General features: G+C 41.6%; 1 protein-coding gene across 3 annotated transcripts in view; it reads left to right on the top strand.

Annotated features, from left to right (window-relative positions):
* Window positions 1-21,144, top strand: part of TBXAS1 (thromboxane A synthase 1) — a 191,140-nt gene that overhangs the window by 67,019 nt on the left and 102,977 nt on the right. For all 3 annotated transcript variants that reach the window (XM_009243284.4, NM_001132913.2, XM_009243287.4), the window contains 1 exon segment: window positions 13,914-14,010. In XM_009243284.4, the coding sequence (XP_009241559.2) occupies window positions 13,914-14,010 (97 nt within the window).

Raw genomic sequence — 21,144 nt, forward strand, 5'->3', positions numbered from 1 at the left:
CGGTGGGGTGGGGAGGGGGACCGGGGGCGGGCAGGCAGGGGGAATAGGAAGGCACAAGGCCAAAGAACAAGGCAGGGAGCAGGGTGTGAAGGACGTCGTGTACCACATGCTAAAGACTCCCCAAGGACTTGATCTTGGCAAACCATTGAAGGATGTTCAGTAAAGAAGCAGCAGACTCAGATTTGCACTTTACCAAGTCCTAGGTGGATAAGTGGAGTTGGGACCCACATGTGGACAAGCAGCAGGCCAGAATGATGGAGACAGAAACCTCTAGTGGGAGGTCCAAAGTCTGGCCAGGAAGAGGACCAGGGATTGTACCAGCCTGAAAAGGGCAAAAGAAAGTTGCTGAACAGGCCCTACAAACCCCTGAAAGGGGAGGGGCTGAGAAAGGGCTGGTTCAGTCCATTGATCTCTGCAGGGCTCTGTGAATTCAGGGTGGACCCCAGGCGTGAGTACTCTGAGGATAACATGGGCAGATGATGCCTGACCTTACTCAGAGTGACAGACAGGAGCCCTGGGAAAGCAACTCCAGACTCCATGGCCTATGGTTGTGTCACTGGCTCCTCAAGAAAACTCTCCCTGGTAGCTGAGTCAGCTCTCTCATTCAGCTGACTCAAGCCTCTTGCTCTAATGACAGATGGGAGAGCTGACCCAAAAGGGAAAGACACCCCATGAGCCAAGCAGGGACAGAGCCCCAGGTCTCTGGGGACCCTGCTTTCTCCATGGCACCCTGTGGACCGTCCAGCCCCGGAGGAGCGCCTGTGAATCAAATGCCCAGGTACTCCCAGCACTGGACTTCTCCTTAGCTTTCTCTGAACTTTCTGGAAGTCGAGAATCTCAGACTCTCACAACTGTGATCTGCAGTAGCGTCTACCCCTTTCCTCACTGAGCCTCCTGCCACTTCCACATGGACATTCCATGGCAAAGGTCAGACTTGAGGGTAGGACAGCAGCTACCCTGTTAGCATCCTTAGGCTGCTGGGAAATAAAACTGTCAAGGAGACAAGAAGTTCTCAGATGCTTGGCGTTTAGCAGTTGTCAGAGGAGCTGAAAGCCCTCATCAGTTCTACCTGAAAATCGGAAGTTTCCCAACGTGCATGGCTTTTTTTTTTTTTTTTTTTTTTTTTGAGACAGAGTCTTGCTCTTGTCACCCAGGCTGGAAAGCAATGGCACAATTTTTGTACTTTTAGTAGAGACGGGGTTTCACCATGTTGGCCAGGCTGGTCTCAAAATCCTGACCTCAGGTGATCCGCCTGCCTCGACCTCCCAAAGTGCTAGGTTTACAGGCGTGAGCCACCACGCCTGGCCTGTGCATGCCTTTCTGTTCCTTCTGCTGATGTGGAGGGTGTTGGGCTCCTGTCAGGGGCCTCCTGATGCCCCCGTGGGGCACTTCCTCGCTCAGCTTCTTCGTCCCTGACAAAGTGGCAGCAGCAGGGTGTGGCCCATGGGAGGTGACCATTACCAGCATTTTAATTAAACTTTACTGTTTGGACAAACTATTCTCATCTGACCTCATAACGGACTCTTTAAGCATAGAAACAGTCTCAAGAAGGTTGATTTGCTTAAGGTGATACAGATGTTAAATTACAGGACAAAGCCTTGAGCCCAAGTTCCTAAGACTCTCTAACACCTGCAACTCTGGCACTGCCAACCACCACTCTGCCTCTGACAGTCTCGGGGGACCAATCCAGTGACAAATTCTCCCTGTCCTCTTTTTTTTTTTCATTGTAGAAGTCACATGCACTCATTATAAAACACTGAACATTCAAGAAATAGATAAGACGAAAAGGAAAGTGCCCCATAATTTCCCGCTCCGGATCTATGCCCCGTGAGCCGGGGGCCTGACACAGAGTATGTGCTCAATAAATGCTCTCTGAAGGGACTAGTTAATAGAAAGACTGACAATTATTTATTAACAGAGCTCCCCATACTATTTTACAATGTGCTTTTCCATTCGGCTGTGTCATTTGGACATTTTTTCATGTCCGTGCCTGTAGGTGACCCCCTGCCCACCACCACCAGGAACAGTCTATAGCTCGGTCACCCCTAACAGGGACAGGCCTTCTGGAATGAGGCCAGGCAGCCCCCAGGCTAATCCCAACAGTCTATTCTACTTAAGTTCCCAGAAGGCGGCTGTGAACTATTTTGGTTTAACTGACTGGTCAGTTTAAAAAAAGAGAGAAAACCACTAATTAAACAAGTCAAACAAGTGGTTATTTTTGTCTACACAATACTTCACTGATTTGCCTACATTTTCTCTTCAACCAGGTGCTTTGGAGTTGAATAAGTGAATTCTTAATTGCATAGCTAAGTATAGATGAATAACTGGTTAAGAATTTCTTGCCCGGAAAGGAGTCTATATGTAAGTTTGGATTAGAGTGAACCAAGGCCTTACCTCCTTAATTGGGCTGGGAGTTTTCTGCTCCATTAAGCAAGAATATGCTCTAAATCTCCACCTTTAAAAGCCACAGTCTGCATAGCTGGGAGCCTGCCTGCTTTCCCTTGCACACCTACCCAGCACTGGAGCGGGTTCAAAGACAGGCCACCCGAGCTAAGAGCAGTCACTGGAATAGGTGACAGCATGCTCACCACCAAGGACCTGGGCTGGGGTCAAGTCCCTGTCTTGGGCAAGTGACTTTGCCTCTCTAAGTCTCAGTTTCTTATTCTGAAAAGTGGATAAAATAATGGCCTCATCCATTTTCTATGAGAATTACATGAGGAAATACATGCAATGCACTTAGAATGAAGCCTGGTGAATAGTAAACACTCAAAATAAATGCTAACGATTGTTGTTGTTAATCTCAAAGGTTTGAGAAGAATCTACAACCTCTGCAAATATTTCACTAGTATGAGAAGTTTCTTTGCACCCTATAGGAAGTAGATCTAAAATTCAAACACCCCATACTTTAATTTCCTTTCAAATTTGTAGGAATTATAGGATTTACAGTTCCAGTGAACTACAGAGATAACTTAGTTTTCACTCCCATATTTCAGCAATGGCCCAGACAGTTTCAGAAGTTTGCGCCTGGAACGGATTTCTGTGTGGGTGGTATGGCTGGATGAACCCGGATCACACCTGCTAAGCTCTGTTGCGTATTAATCTCCAGGACCCACGCCATCTCAGGGAGCAGGAAGACACTGCCTCACATTCACACCATTGTGCAATACCAAGATCAGGCCCTTCTAGGGAAGTAAGCTTTGAGAGGCAGAATGGCACTGGGAATTCACAAGGTTGAGAAGAAAAAGGGGCACCATACTAGTTAGGACTTCCTGATTTCAAATTATGGGAAACCCAACACAAACTAACTTTAGCACAAACTAACTAATGTAAGCTAGGAGGATGGAATGAAGAGCTGCAGGAGGAAAGTTTGGACTCTATCTTGTGCTTCGTAGGCAGTCTGTCTATCTGAAATCTCTGCTGGTCTCTACTAGCTCCTTCTGCAGACAGGCTCTCTCCATGTGGTAGAAAAATGGCCACCATCAGCCCTAGATTAATATATTCTCTGTTTAGCAGCTCCAGGAGAAAGTCAGAGCTTTTCACCCCAGCATCCATGTAGAAATCCCAATGAAGGATCCATACTGGCCTGCAGTGGGTCATGTGTCCACCCCTTGGACCAGTCACTGTTGCCAAGGAGATGAGATACTAGGATTGGCCATGCCTGGGTGGTGAGCCCACCCCCATGACCAGAGGGGCAGGGTTCTATCACTGAGAGCTCCTTCAGAACTGCATGGAATGTGGGGGGTGGTTCCCCAAGACGTAGTGGGCAGACAAAAGCAGGCAAGCCATCCCAGGCACCCAAAAGGAAAGCTATGTGTGCCTAAAACACACTTCCCTTACATTTTTTCTCTATTCAAGGTCTTTTCAGGAGCTCCTCAAACTACAGATGAGCATTTTTGTAAATATAAATTCACAAGATTACACAATTTACATGTAAAATGGGACCAGTTTTCTCAGGAGATTCATAAACCAGCTCTGAAGCAATTCTAAAGGAATTGTTGCAAAATTGTTTTTAGCATTAGCAATATTACTACAAAAAAAAAAGCAGGAAGACTCCCAAGGTGACTACTTGGAAGGACAACTTTCATTTGACAGTAGAAGTATTATTTTGTTTCTTTAAAAAATCTAGATTATGTGTAAGATTATTCTGATAATAACTAAATCAATACAAATATATTACCAAAAGATGTGTGTGCCCTACCGTGTAATTGCTTTCCTTTTAGATCTAAGAATTTAGGGAAATGAGAATGGGTGTGAACTTTGGTTAAATATAGAGCAGATTTTTACCCAATCAGACTGGGTCCACAATCTGGTTACAGTCAATCACATCAGGATCCCCTGGGAGCTTGTTAAAGTAGGAGGTGCCTGGGTCCCACCCCAGAGACTCTGGTCTGGTAGGTCTGGGTAGGGCCAGGCATTATTATTTCTGAATGCTCCGCAGTTGGTTTTGACAAGCCCTCGAGGCTGGAAACCATGGCCCTAGGACAGCATTTCTCAGAGTATGGAAAGAGTCCTCTTGCATCAGAATTTGAGAGCTGGTTAAAATGCAGATTCCTGGGCCCTACCCAGGCCTGCTAGATTAGTCTCAGTGGGGAGCAGGGCTGTGAATTTAGAGTTTATTAAGCTCCCCAGTGACTTTTTAAAAATTTTTAATTTTGAAATAATTATAGATGGACAGGAAGTTGAAAAAAATATGTACGGGGAAGTCCTATGTTCCCATTACCCAGCTTCCCCCAATGGTAACCTCTTGCGTAACTATAGCACGTTATCAAAACCAGGAGAATGACCGTGGTACAACCCACAGTGCTTATCATATTTTTTCCAGATTTATATGCACTCGTGTGTGTGTGTGTGTGTGTGTAGTTCTATGCAATTTTATCACCTGTGTAGATTTGTGTAACCCCCACCACAGCCAAGATAAAGACTATCCTATGACCATAAGCTCTCTAGAGCTACCCCTATATAGCCACATGCACCCATCATCACCCCCATCCCTAACCCCTGGCAACAACTAATGTGTTCTCCATCTCTATAATTTTATTTCAAGAATGTTATGTAAACAGAATCATATAGCATGTAATCTAATGATATTTGTTTTTTCAGTCACAAAATTCCCTTGAGATTCATCCAAATTTGTGCATGTGACAATAGCTTGTTCTTTTTTAAATTGCTGCATAGTATTCCGTTGTATAGATGTACTACAGTTTGTTTACCCATCTACCCAATGAAGAACATTTAAATTGTTTTCAGTTTTTGCCTATTACAAACAAAGCTGCTGTAAACATTCATGTACATGTTTTCTGTGAATGTAAGTTTTCATGTCTCTGGGACAGATGTTCAAGAGTGCAATTGCTGGGTCATATCATAAATACATGGTTAGTTTTATAAGAAATCGCCAAAGTGGCTTTATGGTTTTACCTTTACATCAACAACTTATAAATGATCCACTTTCTCCACATGTTCACCAGCCTTTGATGTTATCACTATTCTTTTAAAATTTTAGCCTTTCTGGATAGATGTGAAATGATATCTCATTGTGGTTTTAATTTGAACTTCGCCAATGGCTAATAATGTTAAACATCTTTTCATGTGTTTACTTGGCATCTGTATATCCTCTATAGTGAAATGTCTGTTCATGTCTTTTGCCCATTTTCTATTTTATTTTTCCATAAGTTATTGAGGGTACAGGTGGTATTTGGTTACATGAGTAAGTTCTTTAGTGGTGATTTCTGAGATTTTGGTGCACCCATCACCTGAGCAGTATACACTGCACCATATTTGTGTCTTTTATCCCTCACCCTCCTCCCACTCTCCCCACCCCCCAAGTCCCCAAAGTCCCTTGTATCATTCTTATGCCTTTGTGTCCTCATAGCTTAGTTCCCACATATCAGTGAGAACAGACGATGTTTGGTTTCCCATTCCTGAGTTACTTCACTCAGAATAATACTCTCCAATCTCATCCAAGTCACTGCAAATGCTGTTATGTCATTCCTTTTTATGGCTGCATAGTATTCCACCATACATATATACCACAGTTTATTTATCCACTCATTGATTGATGGACATTTGGGTTGGTTCCCTGATTTTGCAATTGTGAGTTGTGCTGCTGTGAACATACTATGCAAGTATCTTTTTTAAATAATGACTTCTTTTCCTCTGGGTAGATACCCAGTAGTGGGATTGCTGGACCAAATGGTAGTTCTACTTTTAGTTCTTTAAGGAAACTCCACACTGTTTTCCATCCTGGCTGTACTAGTTTACATTCCCACCAGCAGGGTAGAAGTGCTCCCTGATCACCGCATCCACGCCAACATCTACTGTTTTTTGTTATTATTATTATTATTTGATTATGGCCATTTTTGCAGGAGTAAGGTGGTATCACATTTCAGTTTTGATTTGCATTTCCCTGATCATCAGTGATGTTGAGCATTTTTTCATTTGTTTATTGGCCATTTGTGTATCTTCTTTTGAGAATTGTCTATTCAGGTCCTTAGCCCACTTTTTGATGAGATTGTTTGTTTTTTTCTTACTGATTTGTTTGAGTTCATTGTAGATTCTGGATATTAGTCCTTTGTCAGATATACAGACTGTGAAGATTTTCTCCTACTCTGTGGGTTGTCTGTTTACTCTGTTGACTGCTCCTTTTACTGTACAAAAGCTCTTTAGTTTAATTAGGTCCCAGGTATTTATCTTTGTTTTTGTTGCATTTGCTTTTGGGTTCTTGGTCACGAAATCCTTGTCTGAGCCAATGTCTAGAAAGGTTTTTCCAATATTATCTTCTAGAATTTTTATAGTTTCAGGTCTTAGGTTTAAGTCTTTAATCCATCTTGAGTTAATTTTTATATGAGAGATGAAGATCCAGTTTCATTCTCCTACAAGTGGCTAGCCAATTATCTCAGCATCATTTATTGAAAAGGGTGTCCTTTCCCTACTTCATGTTTTTGTTTGCTTTGCCGAAGATCAGTTGGTTGTAAGTATTTGAGTTTATTTCTGGGTTCTCTATTATCTTCCATTGGTCTATATGCCTGTTTTTATACCAGTATCACGCTGTTTTGGTATCTATGGCCTTATAGTATAGTTTGAAATCAGGTAGTGAGATACCTCCAGATTTGTTCTTTTTGCTTAGTCTTGCTTTGGCTATGCAGGCTCTTTTTTAGTTCCATATGAATTTTAGAATTCTTTTTTCTAATTTTGTGAAGAATGATGGTGGTATTTTGATGGGGATTGCATTGAATTTGTAGATTGCTTTTGGCAGTATGATCATTTTCACAATATTGATTCAACCCATCCATGAGCATGAGATGTGTTTCCATTTGTTTGTTTCATCTATGATTTCTTTCAGCAGTGTTTTGTAGTTTTCTTTGTAGAGTTCTTTCGACTCCTTGGTTAGGTATATTCCTAAGTATTTTTATTTTTTTGCAGCTATTGTAAAAGGGTTTGAGTTCTTGAAATGATTCTCTGCTTGGTCGTTGTTGGTGTATAGAAGAGCTACTGATTGGTGTACATGAATCTTGTATCTGGAAACTTTGCTGAATTCTTTTATCAGTTCCAGGAACTTTCTGAAAGAGTCCTTAGGGTTTTCAAGGTAAACGATTGTATTGTCAGCAGTGACAGTTTGACTTCCTCCTTAGCGATACTGATGCTCTTTCTTCCTTCCTTCCTTTTTTTCTTTCTTTCTTTCTTTCCTCCTTTCTCTCTCTTTCTTTCTTTCCTTTCTTTCCTTCTTTCTTTCTTTCTTTTCTTTCCTTCCTTCCTTCTTTCTTTCTTTCTTTTCTTTCTTTCTTTTCTTTCTTTCTTTCTTTCTCTTGTCTGATTGTTCTGGCTTGGACTTCCAGTATTATGCTGAAGAGAAATGGTGGGAGTGGGCATCCTTGTCTTGTTCCAGTTCCAAGAGGGAATGCTTTCAACTTTTCCCCATTCAGTATTATGTTGGCTGTGTGTTTGTTATAGATGGCCTTTATTACATTAAGGTATGTCCCTTGTATGCTGATTTTGCTGAGAGTTTTAATCATAAGGGGATGCTGGATTTTGTTGAATGCTTTTTCTGCATCTATTGAGATTATCACGTGATTTTTGTTTTTAATTCTGTTTATGTGGTGTATCACATTTATTGACTTGCATATGTTAAACCATCCCGGCATCCCTCTTATGAAACCCACTTGATGTTCATGGATTATCTTTTTGATATGTTGTTGGATTTGGTTAGCTAGTATTTTGTTAAGGATTTTAGCATCTGTGTTCATCAAGGATATGGTCTGTAGTTTTCTTTTTTGGTTGCATCCTTTTCTGATTTTGGTTTTAGGGTGATGCTGGCTTCATAGAATGAGTTAGGGAGGGTTCCTTCTTTCTTTATCTTGTGGAATAGTGTCAAAAGCATTGGTACTAATTCTTCTTTGAATGTCTGGTAGAATTCTGCTGTGAATCCAGATGCAAGTCCTTTGTCAGGTAGGTAGTTTGCAAATATTGTCTCCTAGCCTGTAGCATGTCTTTTCATCTTCTTAACAGTGTCTTTGAAAGGGCAAAAATTTTTAATTTTGATCAAGTTCAACTTTCTGATTTTTGTCCTTTATGGATTATGTTTTAGTGTCAAGTCTAAGAACTTTTTGCCAAGCTCTAAATTTCAAAGATTTTTTTCACTTTTCTAAAAGTTTTATAGTTTCATATTCTACATTTAATTCTGTAGTCCATTTTGAGTTCATTTTTTGCATAAGGTGTGAGGTTCATATTTTGCCTATGGATGTCAATTGCTCTGGTATCTTTTTTTTTTTTTTTTTTTTTTCTCACTCTGTCTCCCAGTCTGTAGTGCAGTGGCTTGATCTTGGCCCACTGCAACCTCCACCTCCCAGGTTCAAGCAATTCTCCTGCCTCAGCCTCCCAAGAAGCTGGGGCTACAGGCATGTGCCACCATGCCTGGATAGTTATTTGTATTTTTAGTAGAGACGGGGTTTGCCATGTTGGCCAGGATGGTCTCAAACTCCTCACCTCAAGTTATCCATCTGCCTCGGCCTCCCAAAGTGTGGGATTACAGGCGTGATCCACTATGCCTGACCTACTCTAGCATCTTTTGTTGAAAAACGTACCCTTCCTGCATTGAATTGCTTTTGTATCTTTGTCAAAATTATCAGTTGAGCATATATATGAGGGTCTACTTCTGGGTTCTCTATTTTATCTCACTGATCTATGTGTTTGTCTTTCTGCCAATACCACACAGTCTTGACGACTATAGCCAAGTCTTGGGATCTAGTAGACTGATTCCTCCCACTTTACTCTTTTTTCAAAATTGATTTAGTTATTTTAAGTTCTTTGCCTTTCCATATAAGTTTTGGAATAAGTTTGTCTACACCTACAAATATTCTTGCTGAGATTTTGATTGGAATTGCATTAAACTGATATGCCAGTTTTGGGAGAATTGATATGTTTACATTGTGGAGTCTTCCAATCCATGAACATGATATGTTTCTCCACTTACTTAGGTCTTCTTTTATTTCTTTCATCAACATTGTAAATGGCAATGTGTTTTCATTTGGTTTACACATGTTCATTGTTAGCATATAGAAATGCTATTGATTTTTTTTTGTATGTTGATCTGGAATCCTGCAACCTTGCTGAACTCACTTATTAGTTCTAAGATTGTTTTTTAATTTTTTAGTATTTTTTCTGTAGATATCATGTCATCTCAAAATAGGGACAATTTTATTTATTCCTTTTCAGTCTATATGTTTTCATTTATTTTTATTGCCTTATTGCACTGGTTAGAACTTCTAATACTATGTCAAATAAGAGTAGTGAAAGAGGACATCATTGCCTTGTTCCCCATCTTAAGGAAAAGCGTTCAGTCTTTCACATTAAGTATCACGTTAGCTGTAAGATTTTTGTAGATGCCCTTTATCAAGTTGAGGAACTCCTCTCTATTCCTGACAGTTTTTATCGTGAACAAGTGCTGGATTTTGTCAAATGCTTTCTCATGTCAACTGATATAATCACATAATTTTTTATTTTTCAGGCAGTTAATATGGTGGATTATATTGATTGCTTTGAAAATATTGAATCAGCCTTGGACACCTAGAATAAATACCACTTGGTTTTGGTACATAAGTCTTTTTATATAGTGCTAGATTTGATTTGTTGAAGATTTTTGTGTTTAAGGTCATGAGAGATACTGGTCTATACTTTTCTTGTACTATCTTTGGTTGGTTTTGGTATCAGAGTAAACCTGTCCTCATAAATTGAGTTCTGAAGTGTTCCCTTCTCTTTTATCTTCTGGAAGATATTGTAAAATTAGTGTTAATTCTTCTTTTAATATTTGGTAGAATTCTCCATTGAGAATTCTATATTAGAGAATTGTACTAAGTACATTGAGTACCACATCATATGGTGGTGTAATTTTTGCTTCAACCATCAAGTATGATTTAAAAGACTCCAAGATATCCTGGCCTGGAGGTGTGTTTTTCAGGAAATTTTAAATTATGAATTCAAATAAAAAATATGAATAATTAAATTTTGAAATTTAATTAAAATTAATTGTTTTGTGGTTGTAAGATTATTCAGATTGCCCACTTCATCTTGGTTGAGCTTTAGTAGTTTGTAATTTTCACAGAATTGGTCAATTTCTTTCTAGTTTTTAAATATATTAGTCTAAAGTTGTTTGTAGTAGTCCCTTATCCTTTTAATAGCTGCAGTATTTGTAGTGATATCCCATTTCATTCCTGATGTTGGTGTTTTGTGTCTTCCCTCTTTTATCTTTGTTAGTCTTGCTTCAGGTTTATCCATTTTATTGATATTTTTCAAAGAACCAGTTTTTTGTTCATTAATTTTTCTATGGTTTTTGTTTTCAGGTTCGTAGAGTTCTGCACTTTTTTTAAATTATTTCCTTTCCTGCGCTTGATAAGGTTCTTTGTTCTTCTTTTTCTAGTTTCTTGAGATAGGAGCATAGATTATTCATTTAAGATCTTTCCTCTTTTCTAAAGTAGCATTTAGTGCTATCAGTTTCTCTCTCCACATTGCTTTAGCTGCAGCCACACATTTTGATATATTATTATCTAGTTATTACATTATATTCACCATTATAGTAGTGTATTTGTTCTCTTTTATTCCTTCTGCTCCTTGTTTCATTTTTCTTACCTTTTTGTGGATAACTTGAACATTTTTCAAAATTCCATTTTGGCTTATTATAATTTTAAAATAGTTTTTCTTAGTTCTTGTGTAAATATGCATATATAATTTATCACAATCTATGAGTGTAAATGCCTTGCCATTTTGAGTGATACGTAGAAATCTTACTTCCATTTTGGTCCTTTTAGCCTCCTTACTTTTAAAATATAATTGTTTTAAGTATATCTTCTAAGTACATTGAGTACCACATCATATGGTGGTGAAATTTTTGCTTCGACCATCAAGTATGATTTAAGAGACTCCTGAGAAGGATAGTCTATTATTTTTATCCATTTCATTGTCCTTCTTTCCTTTCCGAAGTTCCAAACTTTCTTCTGTTATCATCTCCCTTTCCTTTCTGTTTGGAGAACATCCTTCAGCCATTCTTTAAGGGTAAATATGTGAGTGACAAAATCTCTTAGTTTTCCCTCATCAGAGAATGCCATTATTTCCACTTTTCTCCTGAAGGATACTTTCACCAAATAGATGACTTGTGATTGACAGTTATTTCCTTTCAGCACTTGAAAAATGTGCCACTTCCTTCTGGCTTCCATGGTTCCTGATAAAAAACCTGCTGTCCTTTGAACTGGTGTTCCCTATAGATAATACATTATTTCTCTCTGGCTGTTTTCAAGATGTTTTTCTTTCTTTTTTGGTTTTCAGAAGTTTAACTATGAGGTGTCTTGGCATGGATTTTCTTGGGTTCATCTGAGTTGAGATTCACTCTGCTTCTTGAATATGTAGGTTTATGTCTTTTGCAAAATACAGAAATTTTCAGCTGTTATTTCTTCAAGCCAAGGTGACTTTTAAGCACATTGTATATTTGAGAAACATTGCTCTGGAGGGGGATTGAGAGATCCAAGGACTTCTCACATTGTATGCAGAATGCTGTAAGTGTCCACAGCTTTCATTAGATTCTCAAAAGACTCCATGACCCTCACCATACATTTTATAAAAGAATTGGTTTATGGCCTTATTGAGTTGTTTTTTGTTTTCTTGGTTAAAATCAGTAAAAACAAACAAACAAACAAACACAAAAAGTAGTTAGTATTCTTTTCTTTCTTTGTACCACATCTGTTGAATTCCTGTTTCCCAAAGATTTTCCTGACAATTTTGGAAAATACGATGACTCAGGTAAAGGTTTTCCAGTGCCTAATATATGCCAGACAAATATTTTTATTGTTTTCCATAGTTAATGGGAAGGAGAAGAATTTAAAACAATTAATGTCATTTGGGTTTATGAAAAGTTCTTGGTAAATAAGTGTCAGAGTAAAATTGGCTGCTTTTCAGTGTGACTTTCCCCTTTAAAATCTGTTCCTTACTGCTCTGAGCTGGATACACCAGCAATCAAATTACATCCCTGAAAGTATAATTTCATACACTGAAAACATGTCATTACACAGTGGGCCTCTTGTCATCACTCTGGCTTGCTTTGCACAGTTGGTAGTCCGGCACTCACGGTTCCCCCAAGCAGGGTTGTCCCTGGCTCAACTGCTCTAGCTAATTCCTCCAGCCAGCACACCCTCACCTCCTTTGTCACCCCTTCTTCTTGGACTAACTCTTGCTCATCTTCCAGAACTCAGCTTGGGAAGCACCACCTCTGGGAAGCCTTCACTCTCTTTTCTCCAAGCACTGAGTTGGGTGTGCCTCCAGGGTCACTCATGCCTGCCAGAACACCACGCTGTATGTTAATTGCCTAATTGTCTCTCCTGTCAGATGGTCAGACCGTTGGAAACTGTGACTGGGTCTTGATTTGCTTTCGTGCCCCCAGTACTTTTGTAAGTATAATATGACATGTGTTTACGCACTATCTCCAGGTAGAGTTCACGCCACCAGCTGACTGACTGAGCCTTTCATCCACATTTTCATTAATGTCATTAAGTATCTGTTGAGGGCTGGGCACGGAGGTTCATGCCTGTAATCCCAGCACTTTCGGAGGCCGAGGTGGGCGGATCACTTGAGGTCAGGAGTTCAAGACCAGCCCAGCCAACAAGGTGAAACCCTGTCTCTACTAAAAATACAAAACTTAGCTGGGCATGGTGATGGGTGCCTGTAATCCCAGCTACTCAGGAGGCTGAGGCAGGAGAATCACTTGAACCTGGGAGGGGGAGGTTGCAGTGAGCTGAGACAGCACCACTGCAGTACAGCCTGGACAAAAGAGCAAGACTCCATCACAAAAATAAAAATAAAATTTTAAAAAGTACCTGTTGAGCTCCTTTATATATAGGTGTGGCAACCAGATATTCAGTTCTTCCCAAGCAGGTTTAATCTTTCTTCACAAGCATCTGTTTATTAATTCACTTTAGACTTTTTCTGAGAATTGTTATAAAGATTATTGGTCTTCTCTTGCTAGAATTCCTATCTTTCCGTTTTGGGGAAATATGGATAACACCGACCTCTGCCATTTTCCTTCTTTGTCTTACTACTGGATCTCATGAACCCTTTATTATTGCATTTACATGTATAGCTCTGTCTTTCCTATTAGGTTGTAATAAGCTCCTTGGGCAGGGAGTGTATCTTATTCAACCCAGAGTCTCCAGGGATCGGTGCAAGGTGGCATTCCATGAGTGCTGATGGAAAGAAATTGGATGTTAGATCATCACAACTGTATGGTTGCTTATGATTGGAACATACATCTCCTCATCGTCTCCATACCTTTACTTCCTAGTTACCTTTTATCCCTCATTCTAAGCCACTGTGATTTCTTTTTTGGAAAGGAGAAATGGGTAATGCAACACATTTTAAAGCATTTTTATTCCTCCCAGGTACTATCTTGGTCGTCGGATGTTTATTGTTGTTTCTGAGCCAGACATGATCAAGCAGGTGTTGGTTGAGAACTTCAGTAACTTTACCAACAGAATGGTACGTAGTTTTCTTTCTGCATATAGATGGATGGGGAATCGTTCTCAGATGGAGACACTGCATGTCAGATCCAATGGGGATGCAATCAGGCCTCTGATCAGGTTTATGTCAGTTCCACTCAAAACTAAGCTCCTCAGTGAACTCAGTTTTTCAAAAGAGATCTATGGGACTGGTACAAAAGAGTAGCATTTACATTTAAGAAATGCTTCAAGAAAGCTAAAGCTCAAGGGAAGCCGAGGCTATTAAAAATGCTAAAACCAAGAGAGTTTTCTACAGCTGGGTTCAAAGCCGGGGGAATCCAGAGGGCACAGGCCAAGTGACTGACGGAGAATGAGCTAGGCTAATAAATATCAGTTGGAAAGCAAAATTTTGAGGTTCTTGCACCTACGTCTTTCCCAGAAAGTATAAGAGTATTAAGGCTGGAAAGGGAAGTCAAGCAAAATTATGAGAGAAATTTGTCCCCTAGTAAGAGAAGGAATCTTTAAGAGGGCTCCTTTATATTAGTTCAAGTCTCCAGCCTACATGCACATACATATCCCTTTGTTTTTGGAAAGTAAATGTCCTACTATTTATCTTTGATGAGAAATCCCAAAGGATGGGAGAGGTGACAGAAAATGGCAGAGATCAGGCCAGGCACAGTGGCTCATGCCTGTAGTCCCCACACTTTGGGAGGCCAAGGAGAGTGGATTGCTTGAGTTCAGGAGTTCAAGAACAGCCTGGCCAACTTGGAGAAACTCTGTCCCTACAAAATTACAAAAATTAGTCGGGTGTGGTGGCACACATCTGTAGTCCCAGCTACTTGGGAGGCTGAGACATGAGAATTGCTTGAACACTTGAATCTGGGAGGCTGGGAGTGGGAGGCTCCAGTGAGCTGAGATCACGCCACTGCAGTCCAGCCTGGGTGACAGAGACCCTGTTTCAAAAAAATTAAATAAATAAATAAATAAATAAAAGAAATAATGAAAAAATGGCAGATATCAGTGTTATCCATTTTCCAAAAATAGGGAGATAGGCATTCTAGCAGAGAAGACCAGTAACCTTTATGTTGATTCTTGGAAAAAGTCTAAAGTGAATTAATAAACATGTTTGTGAGAACTCAGAGAATCACCATGCCAACCATTTTTGGGGGCTCCAATTAGACCTCACTTTTCATTCTTTTAGGGAAGTAGGTATTCATTCTTTTGTTGATTATTTGGCAAACTTTTTCATACCTGCCATATGCCAGGCACTGTGTAGGTGCTGACTGTAAAGAGACAGTGTCCCTCGAGGAAGTCTCGGTTTAGTGAGGGAGGCAGACAAGGAAAAGGACCAGCACAATGTAGTGTGGCGAGTGCTCCTGAGGTGGGGAACCCAGGCCACCAGGATGTGGACAGAGGAAAGCTTAGTGGGTGTGAGGTGCTTGGGGCTGAGTCTTAAAGAAATTAGAGAGAGTCCCCTTCCCTGTGTTCCGAACTAAGTGGGCCATCCAGAGTGTGTCCTCGTCATCACAAGAACTTATGAGATGGGTACAATTATCATCTCTATTTTATAGACAAAGAAACTAAGGTTCAGAGAGGTTAAATGATCAACCCTGGTAACATGGCTTAACACGAGGAAGAGCAGGGATTCATGTGCCATCTCTCAACTTAAGTCTAGAGCTCTTTTTACTGCCACAGCTGTGACAGCTGCCTCAGTGACATTTCTGGATGTCAAGGTTGAGTGGAGTAATTGGCCACTCACCCAAAATTTGCTCATCTTCTTCCAGCCCCAGAGCATTATGCCCAACTCCAGACATCACATGGCCTCTAGAGGGATGTGACCTGGAGGGAGGCGGCTGGCCTGCTACCTCCATCCCTTCAGGATGGCCGAAGGAATTGCAGAAGTTTAACTGCTTCTCTGCCGCCTCTAGATTCTCTTTCCCAAACACTGCATTGCTATCTCCCCGCTCAAAGTCCCCTGGAAGCCATCTGTCAAGAAACTGATTCTGATGATTAAATGCAGCTGTAGCTGTAGCTTGTTACTCCATCAGCCTCAGCAAGGAGTGCTGATTAAAGAAGTCGGAGAAGCCAGTAAGTCAAAGTGCACGGACCACCAAGCCACATCCTGGCAAGCAGTAAGGGCACTCCCAGGAGCCTGCCATAGTGCTTGAGACTATCTGAGCCCCTAAGCCATGAGATGGCACTTGCCAACTGGTGTCTCCATATTTCCTCCCATGACACCAGGACATGTGACCCTCAGAGCTGACCTAGAAGAGGTCAATGATTTGGCCTGCTAGGGGCAGACATACTCAATGCACCTGTTCAAGCAGGGAGGACCCAATAATATTGCCCTCAGCTTTGATCAATTTCTCCTCCAAGCCATTTGTCTGCCGTTCCTAATTTCTTTCACCATCCCCTCACCCACCCCTCCACCCAGACTAGGTCCAGGGCCCCAAACTCCAGAGTATAGTTCCAATTTTCTTCCTCTTCCACTCAGCACAGGATTAAGCCTTCAGGACTAAGTCCAAGTTCCCCAGACAATATTTAAGGGCCCTTGTGACTTAGATCCATTGTGTGTGCTCCACCCTGTCTCTCACTGCTCCCCAATACAAATCGTCACTCCAGCCTCTCCCTGCTCACCCTCACCTGCTCTGGAGAGGCCTGACCTCTGCCTTGCTCACGCTGACACTGCCTCAGAATTGAAGGCAGTGTAACAGTGGGGCTCATATTGATTATGACGTGAGCTTGAGCACATTTCATTTTTTTTTTTTTTTTTGGAGACAGGGTCTTGCTCTGTCACCCAGGCTGGAGTTCAGTGGTGTGATCAGAGCTCACTGCAGCCTCAAACTCCTGGGCCCAAGTGATTCTCCCACCTCAGTCTCCTAGGTAGCTGGGACTGCGTGTGTGTGCCACCATGCCTGGCTAATTTTTTAAAAAATATTTGGCAGAGATAGGGTCTTACTATGTCGTCAAGGCTAGTCTTGAGCTCCTGGCCTCAGGTGATCCTCTCACCTTGGCCTCCCAAATTGTTGAGATTATAGCCCTGAGCCACTACCTGGCCACATTTCTTAACTTAAAAAAGAGCTGGGGCAGCTCTTTTTAAAAATGTCTGTGGAAAGTGGAGCTGAATCAACATGACTCAGCAGAAATGGTCACAACCAGTGGCAGAACTTCTTATTCTTAGCCTCTTCTCAAGGCCTGGAGTTGGGGGATATGATCCACCTTACTGGGCTGTCGTAAAGCCAGATGGGATCATACATATAACCTCTCCCTCTACACAGTACTTGGCAGGTGACACATTACTGCTTCTCACAAGAAAACCCTCCACTTCTTCCACACCCATCCAAACTCTTGCTGTTCTTCAAGACACTCCTCAGATTCTGCCTCCTCCAGGAAGCCTTCCCTGCCTCCATCCACATGCACTTTTCCCCTTCCCTGAACTCTGGCAGCACTCACCATGTGTGTCACTCATTGTCACAGTTGATCCCCTTGTGCCTTCCACTATTTACAGTAAAGGAGGATATGGCTTTCACTCTAGCTTGATTATTAGCTCTTCAAGGCCAAGAACTGTATCTTGTATTTTTTTTTTAAACCCCATGACATAAACACATATTGACTCTTCAGCATCCAATATATTCTTGTTCCAACTGAATGGAATTTCCATCAACTTGACATTCCTCCCAGAAGAATGAGGTATTACTTGAACCTGGAGTTGCAATATAGTCTTCTTCGTCTCGGTCATTCACAAACATGTAAAAAGACCCATCGTAGATAAGATCTCCAGGAAACCCCAGTGTTTACAGTTTTCCATCTGGGAATGCATCCACTTATGTGTAGCTTTGTTTATGGTCTTTAAGCCAATTCCATATCGATGGTAAAACAACCCTTAGTGACTCAATTTTTTAAAAAACAGTCTTTAAAGTGGGATTTTCTCACAGGTTTTTGAAAGTCAAATTAAATTGGGTTCTGTGGTTCCCTCTTATCCATATGCTTATTTATCTGCTCAAAGAACTCAAGGAGATTAGTGAGACGTGATTTCTCCTTACTGACACCACGTTGCCTTCCCTCTAATAGGCCATGTTTACTTAAGCGTTCAGCAATTCAGCTTTATTATACATTCACTCGGTAAACATTAAACGCTTACTCCATGCAAGCTGCTACCAAACGGTCCCTTGTGATACAGAAAATACCTCGGCATATTAGTTTGATAAATTAAGTGAAAAGGAACTTAAATAATGCATGCTCTCATTCTCCAACAGGGAGAGCCCATCTCTGCTCACAAATTCAGGCTTGAGTTACGTGAGTTTTGTCCCTGGACAGCCTGGTGGAGAAGGGCCCTGATTTGGGAAGCTGGATTTAGCTCTGAAATTTGACATGAGCTGTAAGCATCCCATGAGGGTTCCATAGAGCATATTCACTGGAGGTGGGGGTGATGCAACAGGGAGCTCCCTGACATACATCAACATTGAACAAATGTGTGAATTCAAATATCATCCTGTGAAATATTCTTTTCCAAACTCCAGAACACTGGCTGGAGCAGACTACGGGTTGGATCCAGAGTGGCAGTTTTTAACGTCATGCTTTCCCATTCACCGTTTTTCGGGCCTGTGGAGTCTGTGCAATGTCTCTGCTTCATCTTGCTCATTTTCCACGTGGACCTTGTAGGTCTCTATCAATGTCCTCAGTGCTTCCTGAAACTGCTCCATGGTGGTGCAACCACAACTTATCATTAAACCCAAATCAATCTTCCTGGCACTTATAGAAGCTCAGTCGTCCTGGTACGTCAGGACTTGGATGTTTCTATTTAGATATTTTCAATGAGCTCTTCTTTGCTGTTAGATACGGTACCTAATGAAACCATAGGGCAGCTCTTTTTTAAATATCTGTGGGAAATGGAGCTGAGTCCACATGACTCAGCAGAAATGGTCACAACCAGAGGCAGAACTTCTTGTTCTTGGCCTCCTATCAAGGCCTAAAGTTCGGGAGCTATGGGAAGGGTGATAAGAGGTAGACCAGTCTTTGGCCCATGTTAGCTTGGTCTGGTCAGATAGGCATGTCAGGGATGTGTCAAAACACTAAGCCTACTGCCTTGGAGATGTGGGCTCTGGTCTGGAGTGGCAGCATGGAGTGCCATCCCTCAGGTCCTCATGAGCAACACAGAGGTCACGTCTCCAGGCACAGGTTGAGCCACACCATTGACACACACAAGAGTCACATCCAAAGCCATGTGATGGACGTGGTGGGTGGTTTTATCCCGAACCATCAACACCCGGCACCCTGGCTGCCCCAGGTTCAGCCTCTCAGGGGCTGCTTCACTCGCTGTCCACACAGCTGTGAACATTGCAGGATGAGTCACTGTGAAACCACAAACTGCTTGGCATTGGTGAAGATGACTAAAGTTATAGGCAAATTAGTCACTGGAAACCTTCCTGTCCTCTGTATCTGCAGCAGCCTCCTATTGAAGGAAGAAAATAGCATGTTGGCTCATTGCAGAGCTAATTGGCAAGGAAAGCTCAATTCAGGGCTACAGGTGGGTCAGACCCCCTTGTGTGGGGGCCACAGGGACCCGCCTGCTGGCATCCATTGAGGAGAGAGGGGGCCTTGGCAGACTTGAAACCGCCCCCCTTGAACTCATTCCTACACCTGTAACCAGTACTTCTCCACTGACAGCTTTTGAAAACTATTCACCTGGAGTTCCTGGTTCTCTTTCTCTTAAATCAAACATTGAGTAAATGAAGACAGTCAGATGTTCAAACACGTGCATCAAGATTTAAGTTGTGAGAGTGGTTGCTGTGCATGACCTAGGGAAGCTCTCATGGCTTCAGTCAAACTTTGCCAACTTTTTTTAGCTGTGCATTTCTTGAGAAAGGTCAACTCACATTACAGGTCTACAGCTCTGAGCAAGGCAGAAGTTCTTCCTGAAAGCATAAACAGACTACAGAGGGCAGTGAAACCAGAAACACAGGTGTGCAACCTCATTTGCCTGCCCCCGTCTCTATTTTGAGGCCTCTTTGTTTTATGTGACCTCCCTCTCCTTCTCTGCCCCAATCTTCTCTTCTAACACCCACTTTCTTCTTTTAATTTCCCCCTCTTCTAAGCCATAGCCCAGCGGTATGGTGAAAGGTCTTTGCTGTGCATAGGAAACCCTCCAGTCTGAACTGGAAGCTTCCTGTTGCAGGATGGGCTGCCCTATTGGAATTCCCAGGTGACAGTCGCAATGGGATGCCTGTCCCTTGCGGGTCTCCCATTTCACCTGCTTTTCTAATGTCTGGACATGGCTAAGTCCTAGAAAAGCCAGATCCATGGCATTACATTTAATCAGTACGACACACTGAGCTTCGTTTCCAACATGGTAGCTAAGTTTTAATTCTAACATCTTTAAAAGTACTGAGTGTCTTGTGATGCCTTGGGAACACAGGAATAGTGTTAAGTGGTGTTGATTCTCAATGCTCAAATGTACTTCTCTCTGCCTTGCAGAGGTTTTTCTAAAATTTCAAGACCTTGTTGAAAATGATTTCATATTTTTTGTCTTACTAGACTCCTGGTTCAGCAGGAAGCTATCTTTATATATTTTTTTAACAAAAAGAAATTAGTAAAAGCTTGCTCTGATATTTATGCCATATTTCCCTAACTTTTGTGGTGGCAGAAGTAGAAGTAAGTGTGTAAACCAGGAGATTAATATCTACAATTTAGGCATAAGAATAGAGAAATAAACCATAAAATCAATTCTTGTCTCTCAATGGATATATTCCAGAACATTCCATGGAAATCAAGTCACTGAGTCCTGATCCTCCCTGTCTTTCTCTGCCCCAATCTCCTTATGACATTCCTTTTCTTCTTCCCATTTCCCCTCTTCTAAGCCATAGCTCAGTAGCATGGTGAAATGTCTTTGATTTTAGTTTAAAGAAATGAAATCAGATTCCAGATTTGCTACCTCTTATTAGTTGTGTGACCTTCAGACAATCCTTTAACCTCCTGATTCTCAGTTTCCTCCTGTGTAAAATACATTAGACTAGCTAATCCCTAAGGTCTGTTTGGTGCCCAGTTCACGTGACTGTTGGCAGCCACAGGGAGCCACAGAGTCCCACCAGAGTCCCACAGAGCCACTTGGAGCTTCAGGTACAGGGAACAAGCTCCCTATTAGGCCCCCTCAGGAAAATTTATTCTCGCAGCCAAG

This window comes from Pongo abelii, chromosome 6 (assembly GCF_028885655.2).
Source record: "Pongo abelii isolate AG06213 chromosome 6, NHGRI_mPonAbe1-v2.0_pri, whole genome shotgun sequence".
In the NCBI taxonomy this organism is placed as follows: Eukaryota; Metazoa; Chordata; class Mammalia; order Primates; family Hominidae; genus Pongo; species Pongo abelii.